This window comes from Stigmatopora argus, chromosome 1 (genome assembly GCF_051989625.1).
Source record: "Stigmatopora argus isolate UIUO_Sarg chromosome 1, RoL_Sarg_1.0, whole genome shotgun sequence".
Taxonomy (NCBI): domain Eukaryota; kingdom Metazoa; phylum Chordata; class Actinopteri; order Syngnathiformes; family Syngnathidae; genus Stigmatopora; species Stigmatopora argus.
The window spans coordinates 28175057-28195402 of NC_135387.1; the positions used below are offsets into that span (position 1 = coordinate 28175057).

Here is a 20346-nt window from a genome sequence, read left to right on the forward strand (position 1 = left end):
GTAAAAAATTGCATATAAAATGTTCCAATCGATGCCATCAAACAAGCACATTCATACTTTTCGTTTTATTTACTAACGTGTTAAGATTGCATTTACAGTGATCCATTTTAAAAACAACGATCCTTTGTACAGTTATTTTCAAGCAAAATAAAATTGCAAATATCATATATACACAGTAAGAAACATTAGAATAATGTAAATACAAAGTCTCAATGACATGATTCATTTTTCAACATGCTGCAGTCATTAAGAAATTGAAACCGAGAACGACGGATGCTGCAATGAATGGCCAGAATTTGGTTTGATTTCAATTGAATAAATAATCTGAGTTGAATAATCCAAAAATCAAATGAATGCAGCATGTCGAGATTATTGAAATGCAATTTTAAACCTTGACGTTATGATAGCCATTAAAACACTGATCGGTGATGTTACACTTGTCATAGACGGTGTCTATTAAAAGCAACATTAGATTATGGACATAGCAATTTTAAAAAAATGCTAACATTTGCGCATATTATTACAGCTTGTTTGCAAAGAAATGTGAGGATCCCTTTGTTTGCGCCTAAAAAAAAACTTTACAGTACTTCCGCGTTAACACTGTCACATGCCCTTTTTCGAGTCTATTTTATTACCTACAGTCTTATGACCATCTAAAAAAAAACGGTATCAGAAGGTAATCCTTCAGGTAGTACAATTCAATGAATATATTAATAATTTACCAATGGTTAAATACCCCTAACTGCTAATTTATCGTATTTCTGGATTCTGGTCAATTTCCCTATATTATAATCCCTGAATATGAATGTAAGACCACCTGTCAGAAATCCCCCATAAATAGGTCACAAGAAGCAAGCAGTGATGGCAGATGATTGGTCCTTAAAATACTGTTCAATATGCCAGCTGGAATGCTAGTAGATTCTTTCAAACCGGCTATTATATATATACACGAAAGGGATTTCAAAAACAACAACGCTCCTTTCGGACACAATAAATAACGATCCTTCATATAGTGCCGCGATACAGTACTCACACTTAACCTACAGTAATTGCACGGAAACCACCTGCACTGGGTTCGATGCCTACTTTGCACCCCTCCGCCTTGAACGTATGCTTCTACCAAACCAGCAATCGAACGTGAATACTCTTCGGCCAGGTTCCGGACATTGAGCCCTGTGGAACACCAATTTAAATAGGGGTCCGAACATGAACACCAATTGAATTAGGGGTCCGAACATGAACACCAATTGAATTAGGGGTCCGAACATTGAGCCCTGTGGAACACCAATTGAATTAGGGGTCCAAACATTGAGCCCCGTGGAACACCAATTGAATTAGGGGTCCGAACATTGAGCCCTGTGGAACACCAATTGAATTAGGGGTCTGAACATTGAGCCCTGTGGGACACCAATTGAATTAGGTGTCCGAACATGAACACCAATTGAATTAGGGGTGCGAACATTGAGCCCTGTGGAACCCCTATATAAATAGGGGTCTGAACATTGAGCCCTGTGGAACACCAATTTAAATAGGGGTCCAACCATTGAGCCCTGTGGAACACCAATTTAATTAGGGGTCCGAACATTGAGCCCTGTGGAACACCAATTTAATTAGGGGTCCGAACATTGAGCCCTGTGGGACACCAATTGAATTAGGTGTCCGAACATGAACACCAATTGAATTAGGGGTCCGAACATTGAGCCCTGTGGAACACCAATTTAATTAGGGGTCCGAACATGAACACCAATTGAATTAGGGTTCCGAACATTGAGCCATGTGGAACACCAGTTGAATTAGGGGTCCGAACATTGAGCCCTGTGGAACACAAATTTAATTGGGGGTCTGAACATTGAGCCCTGTGGAACACCAATTGAATTAGGTGTCCGAACATGAACACCAATTGAATTAGGGGTCCGAACATGAACACCAATTGAATTAGGGGTCCGAACATTGAGCCCTGTGGAACACCAATTTAATTAGGGGTCCGAACATGAACACCAATTGAATTAGGGGTCCGAACATTGAGCCATGTGGAACACCAGTTGAATTAGGGGTCCGAACATTGAGCCCTGTGGAACACAAATTTAATTGGGGGTCCGAACATTGAGCCCTGTGGAACACCAATTGAATTAGGGGTCCGAACATTGAGCCCTGTGGAACACCAATTTAAATTGGGGTCCAAACATTGAGCCCTGTGGAACACCAATTGAATTAGGGGTCTGAACATTGAGCCCTGTGGAACACCAATTGAATTAGGGGTCCGAAGATTGAGCCTTGTGGAACACCAATTGAATTAGGGGTCCGAACATTGAGCCCTGTGGAACACCAAATGAATTAGAACGTGGGCAGCCTCCTGGATATGCAGTCTGAGACAAAACAAAAAATGGACAAGCTACGATAGCCGCAGCTAGTTGGGTTAACCCAGTTACGGCGAGGTCAACTCAAGCAGATTTGGGCTCGCTAGCCAATAGAAATCTCCAGGATAAGGCTCGGGAATGCATTGGGCTTCAAAGGTGAGTCTTCAATCAAGTTTAGATTCATATTTGAATCCCATGAGAACGTGGGGAAAAAAATCTTTCCACGAGTTTTGTCCTCCTGGCAGAAAAACGGCGATGCGTGTTTTGGTTGCATTTTCAGCATCGTCCACATTTGCGGCTACTTTCTGAGTTCTTACGCGTTATTAGAGTTCTCCGTCCGAGGGCGGCAAACATAGCTTGAAGAGTCTGTAGAAAGGACAAAAAGCATGAAGGAACTCGGCTTGAACAAAATCGTCCATTGAGGAATAGTTTTACGCATTACCTTGGAGCTGAAGGTGGCATCCGGTCCATCACTTTGAGATTTTTAGCAGAGAGCTCCACTCTGGCCCCCTGGTGGCAGGCAGAGAAAGATCAGATTTCACAATCGTAATAAAGTGCAGTATATATTATCTATCTGCTCGTTTATTTGTTGTTGTAATTTATGCACTTCCCTACTCATTAATGTTGTTGAATGCTGATTTATTTATTACTTATTGATTAATTATTTATTATTATATTTGGCTATTTAGATATTTCTAATTTATTGATTATTTATTAATTATTGTTATGATTTATTGATGTGTATTCAATATTCGATGTGTATTAATTATTGTTATGATTTATTGATTGTGTATTCTTTATTGCTATGATTTATTGATTGTGTATTAATTATTGTTATGATTTATTGATCATGCATTAATTGTTGTTATGATTTATTGATATGTATTCACTATTTGATGTGTATTAATTATTGTTATGATTTAATGATGTGTATTCAATATTTGATGTGTTACTTGTTGTTATGATTTATTGATTGTGTTAATTATTGTTATGATTTATTGATTATGTATTAATTATTGTTATGATTTATTGATTATGTATTAATTATAGTTATGATTTATTGATCATGTATTAATTATTGTTGATTTATTGATTATGTATTTGTTTGGTGTTATTTGTGCACTTCCCTACTGACTATTTATGTTTTTGACTACTTATTATGTTGACTACTGATTAATTAATAAATAATTCATTGATTGATTTATTATTATTATTTATGAATTATTTATCTATTCATTTGTTTGTTGTTCTTATTTGTGCCCTTACCTAAATATGTATGTTGTTGACTACTTATGTATTTCTAACTTATTGATTATTTATTAATTAATTATTGTTATGATTTATTGATTATTTATGTACGCCGTTGTTATTTGTGCACTTCCCAACTGATTTGTTATTGACTACTGATTTATTAATTTCATTGTCACAGTAGCAAGAGGGCGAGAATGCAGACATTTCAGATATAAATAGATAGGTAATAAATAAGTTAATAAATAAATACGTAAATAAATATATAAATAAATAAGCGTGTTGCTGAAATATATATACATATACACATACATATATATATATATACACATATACATATATAAATATACATAAATATACGTACATACATATATATATATAAATATACATAAATATACATACATACATATATATAAATATACATAAATATACATACATATATAAATATACATATATATATATATATATATATATATATATATATATATATATATATATATATATATATACACACACATATACATATACACATATATATAAATTAATATCAATAATATCAATTCATACCTGCTTGCGCATGATGTCCATAGTCTGCATGATGCATCGGGGCATGAGTCCGTGGTTCCTGGCGAGGATCATGGCCTGTTCCAGTGTTACGCTTAAGGTACTTCTGCAAAGATGTCAGAGTTGACAAGTGAAGCGCGATCGTTCCCTCCAATGGTGCCAAAGCTGGCAAAGGCTGACCTCTGCATGCCCGTGGCACACATGGTGATGTGGCAGGCTCCCAGGCGGTTGCACAACTCGGACGACACGCACAGCACGCTGACGCCCGAAGGGTGGCCGTGGGCGCCGGGCCGCACGTTCACGTAAGACTGCATCAGTCGGCAAAGGTCTTCCAAGGTGTTGAGCGGTCTAAGTAGCTGAAAGTAGGAGGTACGGTCAACTTCTTTTCAAATATAGGCAAGTCACTATTTCATTTACAAAAAGTGATCACTTTTTTGGGGTGAGCTTTATTTGTTAAATAGTCCCTCAGTTGATAAGAACTGGAAAATTCTTTCTTACCTGATGAAAGCATTGAATAACATACACCATTCTTGACGTTTACCCTAATTTCCGGAGTTTAAGTCGCACTTTTTTCAGAATTTGTGTTTTTGTTTCTCTCTAACCATCCACAGATATTGTTTTTTTCCCTTTTAGGTTATCTGAAAAAGTAGTGTTGACAGATGCCTACTTACCCTGTTCTTCTCCAATTTACTATTGTTGCTTTAACTTTTTTAAAATCTTGGTTTATATAAATATAAATATATATATATATATATATATATATATATATATATATATATATATATATATATATACATATATATATATATACATATATATATATATATATATATATATATATATATATATATATACATATATATATATATATATAAATATATATATAGGGAAAAAATTGCATTAGAGTGTACGTACAATTTTTTTGCCGGCCATTTTTTTAAATATATTATATATATATGATATATTTATGCACTTCCCTACTGTAAAATATATTTTTTTAAATATATTATATATATATGATATATATAATATATATAAAAAAAGGCATCCCCAAAAAATTCTACTTACACTCTAAAGCAATTTTTAAAATCTATTATATAATAATATATTTAAAAAAAATGGCCTCCAAAAAAAAGAAATTCTACTTACACTCTAATACATTTTTCTAAAATATATATTATATATAATATACATAATATATTAAAAAATGGCCTCCCAAAACAAATTCTACTTACACTAACGCAATTTTTTAAATATATTATATATATATAATATACATAATATATTTAAAAAAATGGCCTCCCCAAAAATTTCTACTTACACTCTAATGCATTTTTTTTAAATATATTACATTTATAATATAAATAATATATTTTTTTTAAAATGGCCTCCCCCCAAAAAAATCTAGTTACACTCTAATGCATTTTTTAAAATATATTACATATATAATATATTTTTAAAAAATGGCCTCCAAAATTTTTTTTACTTACACTCTAATGCATTTTTTCCCTCTTTATGGTGTATTCTTTTACTGGTGCGACTTATAGTCCGATAAATACGGTACTTGTTTCAATTAAAAAAACAAGTTGCCGAGACTCAATTACAACCAAATAAAGTATTAACATACACACTTTTTTTAACATTTACCCACAAGTTGCAGCACATGAACAAAAGTACTCAGACACCCCCCCTAATTAATCAACTAATCAACTATTGGTTCACACTTAAATTCTATCGGACTCTAAATCCAGATGCTACAAGCTAGTTTTGGAGTATTTTAATACAATAATTGAAGAAGATCCTACATTTTAATGTCAGTGCCAGGGTCTAAAAATCTAATCACAGCTGATCTATTGATGGTGCTAATGAACGACGGACGCTAAAGTGTTGATGTTAGTTGGAGTTAATGCAGGGTTTCTCAACACTACGCTAATGGGATTCCAGTAAAGAGAAACAAGTCAGCATTCCATCTTACTTTTGCAATGCTCGGTCGAAGATCTCTAACTTCAAGGCCCAGTATCTGTGCTTGCATTTATATATTCAGTCATAACATTGCATACAACTGGGCTTAGATGGCACCAATAAGCACACAACTTTATATTGGAAAAGAGCGAAATGTATAAGAACCATCGTGAATGGTGACAACTGAAAGTTTACCTGATCGATCTTCATGGCGGTAGTGTTTGAGTCTGTGGGGAGATTGGACTTCTCCAAATAGAAGGCTCTGTTACAACAAAACAAATATTATTGTATCTAATTTGTAAAAAAAAAAAAATCCAACACATCAACAAGGGCTGGCTCTAGAGGTGAATGTGTAGTTCCCTTCAAAAAGAGTGCTAAATTAGCCAAAGCACCATCACATACTTGCAATTAGCAATAGCAATTAGCATGCGTGAACGCCCGTCTTTGAACCTCTTGGCCAATCATCTTGCGATCACAACACTGTTTAAAATGGTGCTACTTGTGTGTGTGTGTGTGCGTAGCGTATTTTCTCGCATATAAGCCGCATCCGCGTATAAGCCGCACCCTTAAAATTGTTGAATTTTACAATTTCTCTCGTATAAGACGCCCCCTGATTCGCTGCCCTGAGCGAGCAATCACAGGCACAAGTGAGTTTTTCACGTTTTATGCAAGATACGTTTTTTTCTTGAATTTCATTCATAGACGTCAAAATATTTTTTAAAAAGGGTTTTATCTATCTATCTTTTCTCTATTTTGAAATAAATGAACGTATAGGCCGCATTGTCTTGCATTATGGCGTTTTGTCTTTGTCACCTTGCAGTTTCGTGCGTGTCAAGTCTAATTTGTGCGCATATAAGCCGTACCCTCGATTCAGTCATCATTTTTGGAGCGACAAATACGACGTATATGCGAGAAAATACGGAATGTGTCATTGTTTACCTTCAAGTTGCACAAGGGACTAAAGAGGGAAATTAGCCCTTGGCTACAATCTTACATATGTATGTTCATTAACATGAAAATGAATATGTTCATTAATATGTCCTGTCCCTTATTAAATAAATCTTAAAACATTATATTATATTAAAACTTAATATCATATTTGTTAAATAGTCCCAAATTAAATACTAGATTAACAAGTCTGCCAAACGTGTTTTGTTTGGATGTCGAAAACTGGGAATTCAAAGCAATGAGAATACTTCTTTCTACCTATAGAGGGAGCCAAGAAGCAATAAAACAAATGTCTATGTTAGGGATGGCGAACAAGTTAGACACAAAGAGCCAACATTTGAAACTGTGAGAGTCCAAGAAGCAGGATAAAAAAATCCAATTTGCCAAATTAATTTTAAATATAATTTGTCATGGAACCTGATGAATTTGAGTGTGTTTTAAGAGACTAAAAATAAGAGAAACAACAAACGAGGCAAAGAGCCACAGTATATATGAAATGCGATAAGAAGCAAAGAGCCATATTTATTTTGGCCGGGAGCCGAATGCAGCTCGAGAGCCAGGCTATTTGAATTAAATGTAGTATATACTAAGCCTAAGTACCTGAGTTTGCGGTAGTAGACCTTGACCTTCTCCAAGGAGACGGCGTTGGTGCGCTGCTGGAACTCTTCCATGGGGATGTACTCTTGTTGTGACAAGCCTTCTGGACGCTCCAGTGCTGCAGATCCAAATGACATATTTAAATCGCATTATACTTGTATAATGACAATAAAAACATTCAATTCAATTCAATATGCAAAATATATCATTTTATCTGTGCAGCCTGTATGTAGCATGTGACTGACGACAAGCCGATCTCGGGTTCCCAATCCAAAAATAAATAAACAAAAGGAAATTTGGTTATACCGATAGAAAGAAAAAGTGTATATTTTTTAAGAATATGTTTTTTTTTTTTAAATTGCCAGCATACCTCTGGTAAAAAGAACGCTGTGGAGTTTGAGGTTTCCTCCGTTTTGTAGTCGACTGGGCAGCTCACTGAAGTGCCAGCTGTCCAGGTAGAGCGTCACTTTCAAGGCCTGTCGGCTGCCCTCCACCTGGTAACACACGGGCGAGTCTGCAACACACATACATATGAAGAGAGATAGGATAAAGATATCTGAAGCTGTGTAACATGGTCATTTCTATGGAATTTAAGTAGAAAATGACAACAACCTTTCTATTCTTCTATGACAGGGGTGTCAAACCCAGTTTGGTTGGCAGGCCACATTCATGGTGGCCAGATCTCATGTGGGCCGGACCATTTTAGATATAATATTTAGATTTTTTTTATTATAAATGGATTAAAAGCCGTGAATATTCAGGTTTTTTATAGATCTAAACAATATATATATTTTAGCTTTTTTAAAAATATATTTTTAGATTTTACAAAATGATTTTTGAACTGAAAACACAGAAAAAATGGATTAAAAAATGACAATTATTGATTTAAAAGGGGGAAAATCCGGAAATTTAATATACATCTATACTCTTCATTTTAATTTGATCCTAAAACAGAAAGTCGGCACTCATGATTTACTTTCCCGGGCCACACAAAATGATGCGGCGGGCCAGATTTGGCCCCCGGGCCACCACTTTGACACGTGTTCTATGATATGATTTTTTTTTTGAATATCCTCTCTATAAATGGTTTTGGACTTGCACTGCTTTATTAAATTTAAAAAAAAGTCTTCTAATTTTATTATCGTGTACATAGATAACATATCTTTTGGGTTCTGGGAGAACGGTAATGGGATTTTTGCAACTGCGACCACTCAGATAAATGAAATGATAACATTTATCAAGGCATTTCGAAGGTCAGCATGTTTTCTTGGGAAGGCTTCACGCTGAAAACCATTGAAGTGATAGATTACTTCATAATGCTAACTACTGTAAGCACTAGCCTCGCGCTGTCTGAGCAGCAATTTGACATTTGCACCAGTCCACGGTACTCCAGGGACAATAAACAGCAACTTTTCTATATATACCCTATTGGGCCGAATATAAGACGACCCCATCTTGTTCCAATTTCGTCATACGCAGCTGGGTATGATGACAATTAGGCTTTTGTCGACTCAATGATGATGACAAAGCCTATGTCCGATTATTATTATTATCATTATTCATAGGCTCAAGTTTGAAAAAAGATGGCTTTTGGTTTTTGAAATGAAAATTGACCAACCTACTGTGATGAAACAAACAAATTGCAATAACTGCATCAACTCGAGTTCTGAACCAAGGAAGACCTAATATAGACTAATTTTTTTTATCTTGTACTTGCAATAAAACTCCATAGGCTTTTATCCACTTTAGTCACTTTTTGTACCCGACCCCTTATTTATGTGACCATTTATTCATGTTAACTACTTATCTAATTTGACTACTTATTTAAGTGGAAAACTTATTTAAGTGGACAACTTATTTAAGTGGACAACTTATTTAAGTGGACTATTTATTTAAGTGGACTATTTATTTAAGTGGACTATTTATTTAAGTGGACTACTTATCTAATTTGACTACTTATCTAATTTGACTACTTATCTAATTTGACTACTTATTTAAGTGGACAACTTATTTAAGTGGACTATTTGTTTAAGTGGACTACTTATCTGATTTGACTACTTTTCTAAGTTGACTACTTATTTAAGTGGACTACTTATTTATTTATTACTTAATTATTGATAATTTGTGTGCACGTCAGGGAGAAGCTTTAAATCTAATTATACTTGAATAATGAATAACTAAAGGAATTCAATTCAATTAATCATCAAAGTGTTCAACATTCGCTATAATCTGTCTCCATCTAGTGATGTAAATGGGTACAATATCGAGACCCTGATTTTACGACCGACACTTTTTCAGTATTATTTCAATACAAAAAAACATCGTCTTATATTCGGATCAATACGGTATATAAAAAAAAAATCAAGTTTCTATTTTGAACTAAAATTAAATTCGACAAATGGCCGCTTTCTCATCCCAACAGAGTAAACAGCCATGTCACAGTGACCATACGCATCCATAACGGAACTCTATTTCAAATCAGTTGAAGCATCCAGCTGCTCATAAGCAGCCGACTATTTTGACGGACTGAATACGTCTTTGTAGCTTACTTGCAACGAGACATTCATCCTCCAGTTGCCGGAAGAACACTGTGACTTTGTCCAAGTCTGACAGGGCCGCCTTGGTGTCTTCCAGCATGGTCCGCTCTTCTTTCTGCAAGGGATGGAAACGCAGCCAGTTGAGACGATGCACTAGCAGGACCTTTTCATACACTAAAATATTTAAACACACCTCTAAATCCCCTTCCAGACAGGAGACCCAATCTCAGACTATTTGTATAGTGTTACACATGTGAGGGAATTTCATAATTGTAGCCTGAGATCAAAATTTAGTTCCACAAGCTAAAATTTATTTGCGTAAATCTTCATCTAAAACTCCATAGCAACCTGAAGTTTAGTCACTTTTTTTAACCCCACTTCATTTTGATGGTAAATACATCTTTTTATGACTACCATATTATACCCGTGTATAACGCGCACCCATAATTTGTGACTAAAAAAATGGGATTTTTTTTCTTCAGTTTTTGGCAGCTCACGCCAAGGATTGCACCAGTACCGGTAACTGTCAAATGTCGAACACACGTCGCCATGACCAACCGCATGACGAAACACGGTACACGGTCGATTGGTCGCCGGTCTTTTGGTCGCCGGTCTTTTGGTCGCCGGTCTTTTGGTCGCCCGGAAGGTAAGTGATAATTACCATTTAAATCGTTGCTCAAATTCCCTAAATACAAACTGTGAATTACTAATTTAGTCATGCTTAATGCCCTAGTAATTATTAGGCTAAAGAAAAGCTCCAAATTTCCCGGACTTTTGTTTTTTGTTGGAGAACTTGTTAAGACCCTCCCTGACTGACGTAGCTTCTTAAAGGGACATGGCATGTACATACAAACTCTTATACACTCACTCGTCGGCTCAGTGAAACTGCTCATGGCCATTGTTGGCTTTTATCGATTGTTTTGTCGCCGGTCTTTTGGTCGTCGGTCTTTTGGTCGCCGGTCTTTTGGTCGCCGGTCTTTTGGTCGCCGGTCTTTTGGTCGCCGGTCCCTTGGTCGCCGGTCTCTTGGTCGCCCGTTGTCGCGGTCGGGGCGACCAATCGACCGCACACGACAAAACACGAGGCGGCTGGCGACGGTGATCCTCACCACGTGCGGCGTCAGCGTGGACTGCAAGTGCAGCAGCACGCCGATGGCGGAAATTTGCTCCAGCCATTTGCGGCTGGTCTCTTTGCTGTCCTCCTGGTACTCGCCGGCGTTGTTGAAGCGGAACCTCAACGCGGCCAGCAGCTGCTCCGCCAACGTGCACACGGCGGCCGTGGCCGCCTGACAAAAGATGACGTCTCGTCGAAGTTGAAGCGACGTGTCTGGTAAAAAGAAAGATGGAAATCCAAGTTCAATGAGACAACCTGGCACTGGCTCGAGGGATGAAATAAAGTTCCATTCCAATCCAAACCAAACCATACCTGTCAACCTGGGCCAATTGCTCCCCTTATTAATGATTGCAATTCCCCTATTAAGTGATTAAAAAAACGTACAAATGCAACGCGGCACATATTTACTCACATAGGGCGCACTTAAAAGTCTAAAATTTTCTCCAAAGTGCACGGGGTGCCCATTCAGTTGGTGCACTAAATTCAAGACTCTGTAGATGTCGCTGTATGACGCTGACAGCTTGACTGTCTAGGTACATTGCTTGCTGATGCGCTATATTCATATAATGAAAAGGGTGAAATGGGAATGCGTTTCTGCATATCATGCTTCAAGCGTTTTCATCTGCTACCAGTGACCGAGATGATCCGGATTAGAGCCGAAATGGGTAAAACGAGATCGGTTTTACAAAAAACGTACTTAAAAAAAATCCCGTACAAAAGTTGTTATACGGCATACAGAATTTGAAATGATCAAAAAACGTATAAAATATGGGCAAGACATATAAGATGACAGGTATGTTTAACAGAAGGAAATGTTGCACTACCTGTGCATTTCAGCAGAGCCAGAAGAAGCTGGTTCTTTCCATCTGAAAAAGTAGACAGAAAAAAATGAGTACTAATGGAGAGACAATACAACAATGTGAATGGAAACATCTGTTGGATAGAGCAATATTGCGCTCTGAGGCAAAACATTACCTGTTGCATTCCGGTAATCGGACCGTCGCGTTTTTTTCCCCCCGTTAGTCAGTGGGAATGGCGGAGCGATCGCTAATACGAGAGGAGTATATACTACTTCTCGTTGGCAAGTGGCCGTGCGTTATCCTATTGCGAGGACATTTGTGTGTATCATTTTGGGAAGATTTTGAAGGGAAGACAAAAGCAAATGTAAATTTAAAACAAAATTACAATTAAGTTTAGTGTAAGGTTAGATTAAGCTTATTTTTAAGTGTGTCTGCATCGTAGTCCAAGTTCATATAAAATGGTTTATGTTATGTTACGAGCGCGTTGCCGTGCAAAAAGTCTCCGCCCCTCTGTCCATCATCCCTCCCCTCCGCAAAATCCGTCTAATTTCAGTAATATTAAACACATTTTAGTACTATTAAACCACCAGTTATGTGTTATGTTGTTAATAGATGGCAAACTAGAACAAATAAAATTGTTTTTCCAATCCAATATCCTGTTTTGGGTGTTTTGTTCAAAGGGTTGGAACGAATTAATTTGTTTTGAGTTCATTTCTATGGGAAACGTTCATTTGAGTTCCGAGTATATCGACATACGAGCTCAGTCTCGGAACGCATTAAGCTCGTATCTCGAGGTACCACTGTAACAGCAGTTCTTTCCCACCTGTGTCTGCATCGTAATCCAAGACCATTTAAATTTGTTTATGTTATGTTACGAGCGCGTTGCCGTGCAAAAAAGGTATCGGCGTCTATTAGCACCTTCCACAAATCTCTGTAGGCTCTCCACCAGAGTTTTGATAGAATTGGGAAGGTTCCAAGGGTCTTCCTGGATGTTCTTGTGGATGACGTAACGACAGCGAACCGTCCAGTCTTCCGTCTGGCGAAATTCTGCGCACACAATACACTAGTAGAAGCATATGATGGTTTACTACACTAATATCCAAACACGCAGGAGCTAATAGGAACCTGGTTGGCTGTGGTCGGAGTTAAAGTGCTTGGTCTCCTCACAGGCCTTGGTCATGACACTTCCTTTGAGGAGGCAGTTGATGGAGTCAACCTGGGTGCAACATAAACAACTAAAAATAAACATGTACTCCCAAAGGAACTTTTCACAGAATGAACACAAAACTGAACAGCTTTTTTTGTGGTGTAAAATTTCCATCTCCGTCCCAAGCTAATGCAGCGATGACTATTTGTCAAGCAGAGTGTTCCTATAGTAGTACCCAATAGAAAACTATATATCTAAAAGTAGGATCGATATTTTGTTGCTCTTCCTGCATTTGAGTATTTATTAAGCGGATCTTCTGTAGGTGAAAGTACCCGTGACCGGACGTTTCGCCGGAAGACGTTTGGTCCCCGGACGTTTGGTCGACCGGACATTTGGTAGAACAGATGTCTGGTAGAACGGACGTTTGGTCACCGGGTTCGCTCGCTGTCAAATTATGACAGAGTTTACTGTTGATATTTTGATATTTAGATATTAAACTCACTCTCTCTCTCATGATTATAATTTTGAGAGCTGGTTTCAACAGTAACAACCCAGCGACCAAACGTCCGTTCTACCAAACGTCTGCTCTACCAAACGTCCGTTCTACAAAACGTCCGTTCGACCAAACGTCCGTTCTACAAAACGTCCGTTCGACCAAACGTCCGTTCTACAAAACGTCCGTTCGACCAAACGTCCGGTCGACCAAACGCCCAGGGACCAAACGTCCAGGGACCAAACGTCCGGGGACCAAACGTCCGGGGACCAGACGTCTTTCGACGAAACGTTCGAGTACCGAAAGTACCCTTAAACGTATATATGTCAACCTCAGCCAATTGCTCCCCTTATTAATGATTGTAATTCCTCTTATTAAGCAATAAATACAAAAATTGCAACTTGGCACATATTTACTCACATAGGCCGCACTTAAAAGTCTAAAATTTTCTCCTAAGTGGACGGGCTGCCAAATCAGTACGTACTAAATTCAAGATTCTGTAGATTTTGCTGTATGACACTGACAGCTTGACTGTTTAAGTACATTGCTTGCTGACGCGCTATATTTATATAGTGAAAAGGGTGAAATAGGAATGTGTTTCTGCATATCATGCTTAAAGCACGACAATATTAGCAGTCGACGATGACGTTTTGGTCTGCTACCAATGACCGAGACGATCCGGATTAGAGCCGAAATGGGTAAATCGAGATCGGTTTCACAAAAAAATTACTTTAAAAAATCCCATACAGAAGTTGCTATACGCCGCACAATTTGAATTGATCTAAAAACATAGTTGACAGGTATGCATGTACATGTAGCGTATTTATTCCGAAATGACCATACCTGGTTGAAAAGGTGCTCAAGACAACCATGCAGCTTGTCTTGTTTGTCCGACGGGATCCTCATATCACAGGGCAGCTCATCCCCTAGCACACACAACACACTGTTTTTGACTCGACATTTCATTCAACAGTGTGCAATATCAATATTATGTTTTGTCGGCCCCCATGAATATGGATTAGCAGTTAGTCAACTTTATTTCAGCAGTATCTTTTAAAAAGTCATTTATGTTGCTTGATTATTTCTTAGACTATAATTTTATCTAGGAGAGCCACAGTTCCATCTTTGGTGCCATGATCATATACTTTCAAATACACTATATATGAAAATAAATACAGTCGTACCTCTACTTACAAATTATTTGGTTCCAGAACTTTTTTTGTAGGTAGAAAATTTCGAGTCAAGTCAAAAGCTTTATTGTTGTTATACAACAGCTGCGTATAACGAAATTAGTGGTGCTACTCCACAAGGTGTGTTTCCCAATATAAACATAAATAAGTAATTTTAAAAAGTCTAAAGGTAAAAAAAATAAAAACTGAATATTCTGAAATATTGCACAATCTAATATACTTGTATGTAATGTACTTTATATGTAAATATTCGGTTCACAGTCCTCACAAAACTACCAACTACATAAACCCTTAAAATATATATTATATATTGGACTAAAAGTCACACCTGAGTATAAGTCGCACTAGCCAAAGAATACAATAAAAGAGAAAAACTACTGTATAAATCGTACTGGAGTATCAATTGCATTTTGGTTGCATTTTTTAATTTGTCAGAAACCAAGAACAAACACTATTATTAAGTAATGGAAAATAGGGAATAACAGACAAATTAGGCACCAGTTAATGTAACACTAATTATTATTATTTTTTTAAACTACACCATAGAAAACACAATATAAGCTGTTGGCGTTCATAGCTAAAAATAAAATACATACGTCGCACTGGAGTATAAGTCGCAGGCTAAGCCAAACTCCAAAAAAATGGAATTTATAGTCCATAAAATATTCCACAAAAGAAGGGCACACACATCTTGTTAGTGCATAAATGTTTGTGGAAGTGTTAGTAGTAAGACACAGTGACAATTTTTTTTCTTGTATTGGCTCTCAGAGTGGAACAGGAAGCCAAGAACCAGAAAAAAACAAGAATTAAAAGCATGTGAGTGCAGATGAAAGGACGGTGACTATGTGGCATTTTTTGGAGGAACACCAAACAACAAAGAAAGTGGAACACTACATTTTCGGTTTTTCGGTTTAGCTTTACCTGATCCCATCTCGTCACTCCCCAGGTAAGAGCTGTTACTCCTCACACTCGTGTACGACAGGACGGAATCTCGGTTACTGTTGCATTCACTGCCCAAAAAAAACCAAAGTTAAAACAGTGTCATTGTGCTATACAATTTTCAAAGCACTATCTTGTCATTATACTGCATTTTTATGATAGTAAATTCCTCCCGGGTGATTCGCACCACCTCAAAATAATGAAATCGTTCTCACTGAAGCAACAACGAGAGGCTTTCATTAAATCTAGAAGGATAGTATTTAAATATAGAATGTATAGGTAACATCTAATTAAGTAAATGTGCAGGAACCTGTCTTTTTTTTAAGCTGGATGTTTATAGGCACGTGTAGACATGATTCAATGATTTTTTTCTGCAGATTTATGGGACTGAAATTATACAGCTATTTTAATTGCGCGCACTTGATTGGCTCGGGGGCGCCGCAAATGAGTCACATAGTTTGGAATGATGGATGGGCTAATTGTGAGGGTATACTGGTGCAACGACGAGACAAGGTTGCCTTTGTCTTCCACTTGGATGGATGACACGGTAAGGGAGCTATGGCGAGTGTGTGTACGTTTGTGTGTATGTGTGTGTCTGCTTAGTGGGGGGTGCAGGATGGCAGCAATTAAGCGGATAGTGTTAAGATAGCAATCTGTTGTGGGTTTGGCTCGGGTTCACCTTTCACTTTTTACTCACTGGCACGCTCAAGCAAACAATGGAGCGCCGATTTTAATGAGTGCGTTGGCGTGAGCTGAAGCAAATTTATAGCATGTATTCTAGATAAAAGAATGTGTTTTACATATTCAACTTTGTCAGTGCCGATTGCGTCGAACCGTGCGTAAAAGTATTATTTGTACCATATTTTTCGCACTCTAAGGTGCATCTAAAAGACTTCAAATTTCTCAAGAGTTGGCAGTGCGCCTTAGAATTTGATGCGCCTTGTATATGGGTCGAAATTGGTTAATCGTTGTATGAAATTCCCTTTAGAACAGCTCCATCTAGATCAGGGGTGCCCAAGTCTGGTCCTCGAGAGCCCCTATCCAGTCTGTTTTCTGTCTGTTTTCCATGCGCCACCACCACTTCACTACTGAGGGACTGCGTGGTAACCTCAGTCTGCAGAAGGTCTCCACCTTGTGGACTTCCTGTGTGTGGCTCCAGTTTTTTTTACCTAGTTCTACAATGTCTTCTGTGTCTGTCTTGGTACTGCAACCAAGAAATTTCCCGAATACGGGATTAAATAAAGTTCGAACCTAACCTAACATAACCTAACCTAACCAACACACCTGAATCAAATAATCTGGATCGGTATCAAGCTTCTGGACAGTTTGCTTATGAGTTGATCATCTGATTCAGGTGTGGTAAAGGAGGCCACCCCTGATCTAGAAGATGTATAACACAATCTCCTACTACCAATACGACCACTGCCACCACCACCACTACTACTACTACTACTGTGTCTTATAAACCAGTAGGACAAAATTTAAGATGGGCCATTCTTTGAAGGTGTGCCCCAAAAAAATATTGCAGGTGGGCATTAACTCAATCAAATCAAATCAATCAATCAAACCTTTGGAGTGTGCAGGACACTGCTGAGGACTTTCTACGACACTGTGGTGGCCTCTGCAGTGTTTTATGCAGTGCTTTGTTGGGGATGCGGGAGCACGGAGAGGGACAGGAACAGGCTGAATAAGCTGGTCAGGAGGGCCAGCTCTGTTCTGGGCTGTCCTTTGGACTCTGTGGAGGAAGTGGGAGAGCGGAGGATGCTGACCAGGATGATGTCCATCATGGACAGCACCTCCCACCCCCTGCATGAGTCTGTGGAGTCCCTCCGAAGCTCCTTTAGCAATAGACTGCGGCACCCTCATTGCAGGAAGGAGCGCTTCCGCAGATCCTTCCTCCCATCAGCTGTCAGGCTCTTTAACAAAAAAATGGCTGTGTGTTAAGACCTACCGTATGCATGCATGTACATTTATGTGTATGTATGTATGTATATATGTCCTAAGCAACACGCTTATTTAATTATATATTTATTCATGTATTTATTTCTTGACCTACTTATTACCTATCTATTACCTATCTATTTATGTCTAAAATGCCTTTCCTATTCCTGCATCCTCACCCTCCTGCCACTGGAACAACGAAATTTCCCGAATACGGGATGAATAAAGTTATCCAATCCAATCCAATCCAAACGCCCTTATTGTCATCATACACAGCTGCGTATAACGAAATTGGTGGTGCTACTCCACAAGGTGCGTGTTTCCCAATATAAAACATAACTAAGTAATTTAAAAAGTCTACGGTAAAAAAAATAAAAACTGAATATTCTAAATAATAATAATAATAATAATCGGACATAGGCCATGTCGTCATGATCAACAACACAAAAAAGCCTACTTGTCATCACACTATTGCACAATCTAAAATATGTAAAGTACTTTATACGTAAATAGTAAATAGTGCGTTATACACGAAAGAGAGTTCGTAAATAATTGAATTTTCCTAGTAAAAACATAAATAAGTAATATAAAAATATAAAAAGTCATGTCCTGGCAAGGTAAATTCTAAAAAATTCCATAATCTAAAATATTCCACATTGATATTGCACACCCCGAAGTTATTGCAGAAGGGATTGTGTGTCCTGCTAACGCGAGTTCAGAGTCCTGATGGCTGTGGGAAAAAACTGTCCCTAAATCTATTTGTCCGTGCTTTCTGAGACCTGTAGAGTCTGCCAGAGGCTATTCAGATGTATGAAGTATAGATGCGCAAAGTATCATAATCCTTTCCTAATTGTATGACAGTAATACAGCAGAAAATTTTAAAACATACATGCCAGCCAACTAGTTGATGTCACTGCATCAAGGACATGCCTTAACTTTACTTACTCCTCTTCTCAAATGACTCTCAATCACATGTACAACATGTTGCAGAGCAGTTTGCAACGAATGCTACTCCATCATAATATCAGCACCCATTTACGCAGTTGCTTTTTATTATCTGCCATCTGTGATCATAAGCACATTTCATCTCTCAGCTATCAACAGTGCAAAAAAGACAGCTAATTAAAAACAATACTCCCATGTGCAACAGCCATTTTTTTTGTCTAGAATTTATTGTCAAGCTAGGGAGTAAACAAACAAAGGTTGGCCTAGATTGTACGTCCTAATGCGATGACGTAGTTCCACACACACGCACCGTGGCCGAGCCTTAATGAGAGGGCGGCCAAGGAGGCCGCACCCCACATGCCTGGCTCTATTATAGACCGCCCCACCGCACCGACAACCAATAACTACCTCTCTGTGGGTGGTGGAGGGCGGGGCCGAGCCGGGCATGACTCACACATACACACGCGTGTCTTGAGTGAGCTCGCGACAAGCAAATTACATAAGCAGATCAGACCGAAACATTTTGAAGTCATTTTTAGCCCGGCAAACTTAAATTAAAATGCCAACATCTGGAATCAATTGTCAGGCTCCAAAGGGGAGAAATGAGCTGCATTATGGGTTTGTGAAGTCAGTCAAGGACTTTAAACACTTGCCCATGTTTAATCCAGGTGTGAGACAAGGGTTTTTCTGTGTCTCAGCTTGACAATACAATTGTACCTCTACTTATGAATGTCTGTACTTATGAACGTCTCTACTTATGAACGTCTCTACTTATGAACGTCTCTAGTTATGAATGTCTCTAGTTATGAACGTCTCTAGTTATGAACGTCTCTAGTTATGAACGTCTCTAGTTATGAACGTCTCTACTTGCGAACGTCTCTACTTGCGAACGTCTCTACTTGCGAACGTCTCTACTTGCAAACGTCTCTACTTGCAAACGTCTCTACTTGCAAACGTCTCTACTTGCAAACGTCTCTACTTGCAAACGTCTCTACTTGCAAACGTCTCTACTTGCAAACGTCTCTACTTGCAAACGTCTCTACTTGCAAACGTCTCTACTTGCAAACGTCTCTACTTGCAAACGTCTCTACTTGCAAACGTCTCTACTTGCAAACGTCTCTACTTGCAAACGTCTCTACTTGCAAACGTCTCTACTTGCAAACGTCTCTACTTGCAAACGTCTCTACTTGCAAACGTCTCTACTTGCAAACGTCTCTACTTGCAAACGTCTCTACTTGCAAACGTCTCTACTTGCAAACGTCTCTACTTACGAAAAATTCAAATCACGAAATGCCTCTATATGCAAACATTTTGTCTCAGGATACAAAACAAATTCAAGTTAAGAAATGGCCAGCCAATTACAAACCAATGTTTGTACTTTGTGTTAGTTATTCATTTGAAAGGCTTAAAACATTTTTTCACACATTCATACTAATTTGATATACTTTGATCATTTTTAAAAGGGTTTAATTGGTAGTAGCGGCATGGTGGAGCGAGTGGTTAGCCCATCGGCCTTACAGTTCCGGGGTCCTGGGTTTAAGTCCAGGTCAGTCGACCTGTGTGGAGT

The 20346-nt window shown here is 38.0% G+C and overlaps 1 protein-coding gene across 2 annotated transcripts in view; it reads right to left on the minus strand.

The window, feature by feature from the left end:
- Nucleotides 1–50: 50 nt before the first annotated feature.
- Nucleotides 51–20346, minus strand: part of prex1 (phosphatidylinositol-3,4,5-trisphosphate-dependent Rac exchange factor 1) — a 125608-nt gene continuing 105312 nt past the window's right edge. The window contains exons 27-41 of one of the 2 annotated variants that reach the window (XM_077614423.1): nucleotides 15876–15964; nucleotides 14608–14690; nucleotides 13250–13340; nucleotides 13043–13171; nucleotides 12149–12190; nucleotides 11320–11537; nucleotides 10226–10328; nucleotides 8047–8190; nucleotides 7680–7794; nucleotides 6327–6393; nucleotides 6145–6189; nucleotides 4350–4525; nucleotides 4173–4275; nucleotides 2800–2867; nucleotides 51–2723 (exon numbers count right to left, since the gene is read on the minus strand). In XM_077614423.1, the coding sequence (XP_077470549.1) occupies nucleotides 2681–2723; nucleotides 2800–2867; nucleotides 4173–4275; nucleotides 4350–4525; nucleotides 6145–6189; nucleotides 6327–6393; nucleotides 7680–7794; nucleotides 8047–8190; nucleotides 10226–10328; nucleotides 11320–11537; nucleotides 12149–12190; nucleotides 13043–13171; nucleotides 13250–13340; nucleotides 14608–14690; nucleotides 15876–15964 (1516 nt within the window). In that variant the 3' untranslated portion in view covers nucleotides 51–2680. The remainder of the gene's footprint in view (nucleotides 2724–2799; nucleotides 2868–4172; nucleotides 4276–4349; nucleotides 4526–6144; nucleotides 6190–6326; nucleotides 6394–7679; nucleotides 7795–8046; nucleotides 8191–10225; nucleotides 10329–11319; nucleotides 11538–12148; nucleotides 12191–13042; nucleotides 13172–13249; nucleotides 13341–14607; nucleotides 14691–15875; nucleotides 15965–20346) is intronic. The other variant, XM_077614431.1, reaches the window with a different exon arrangement.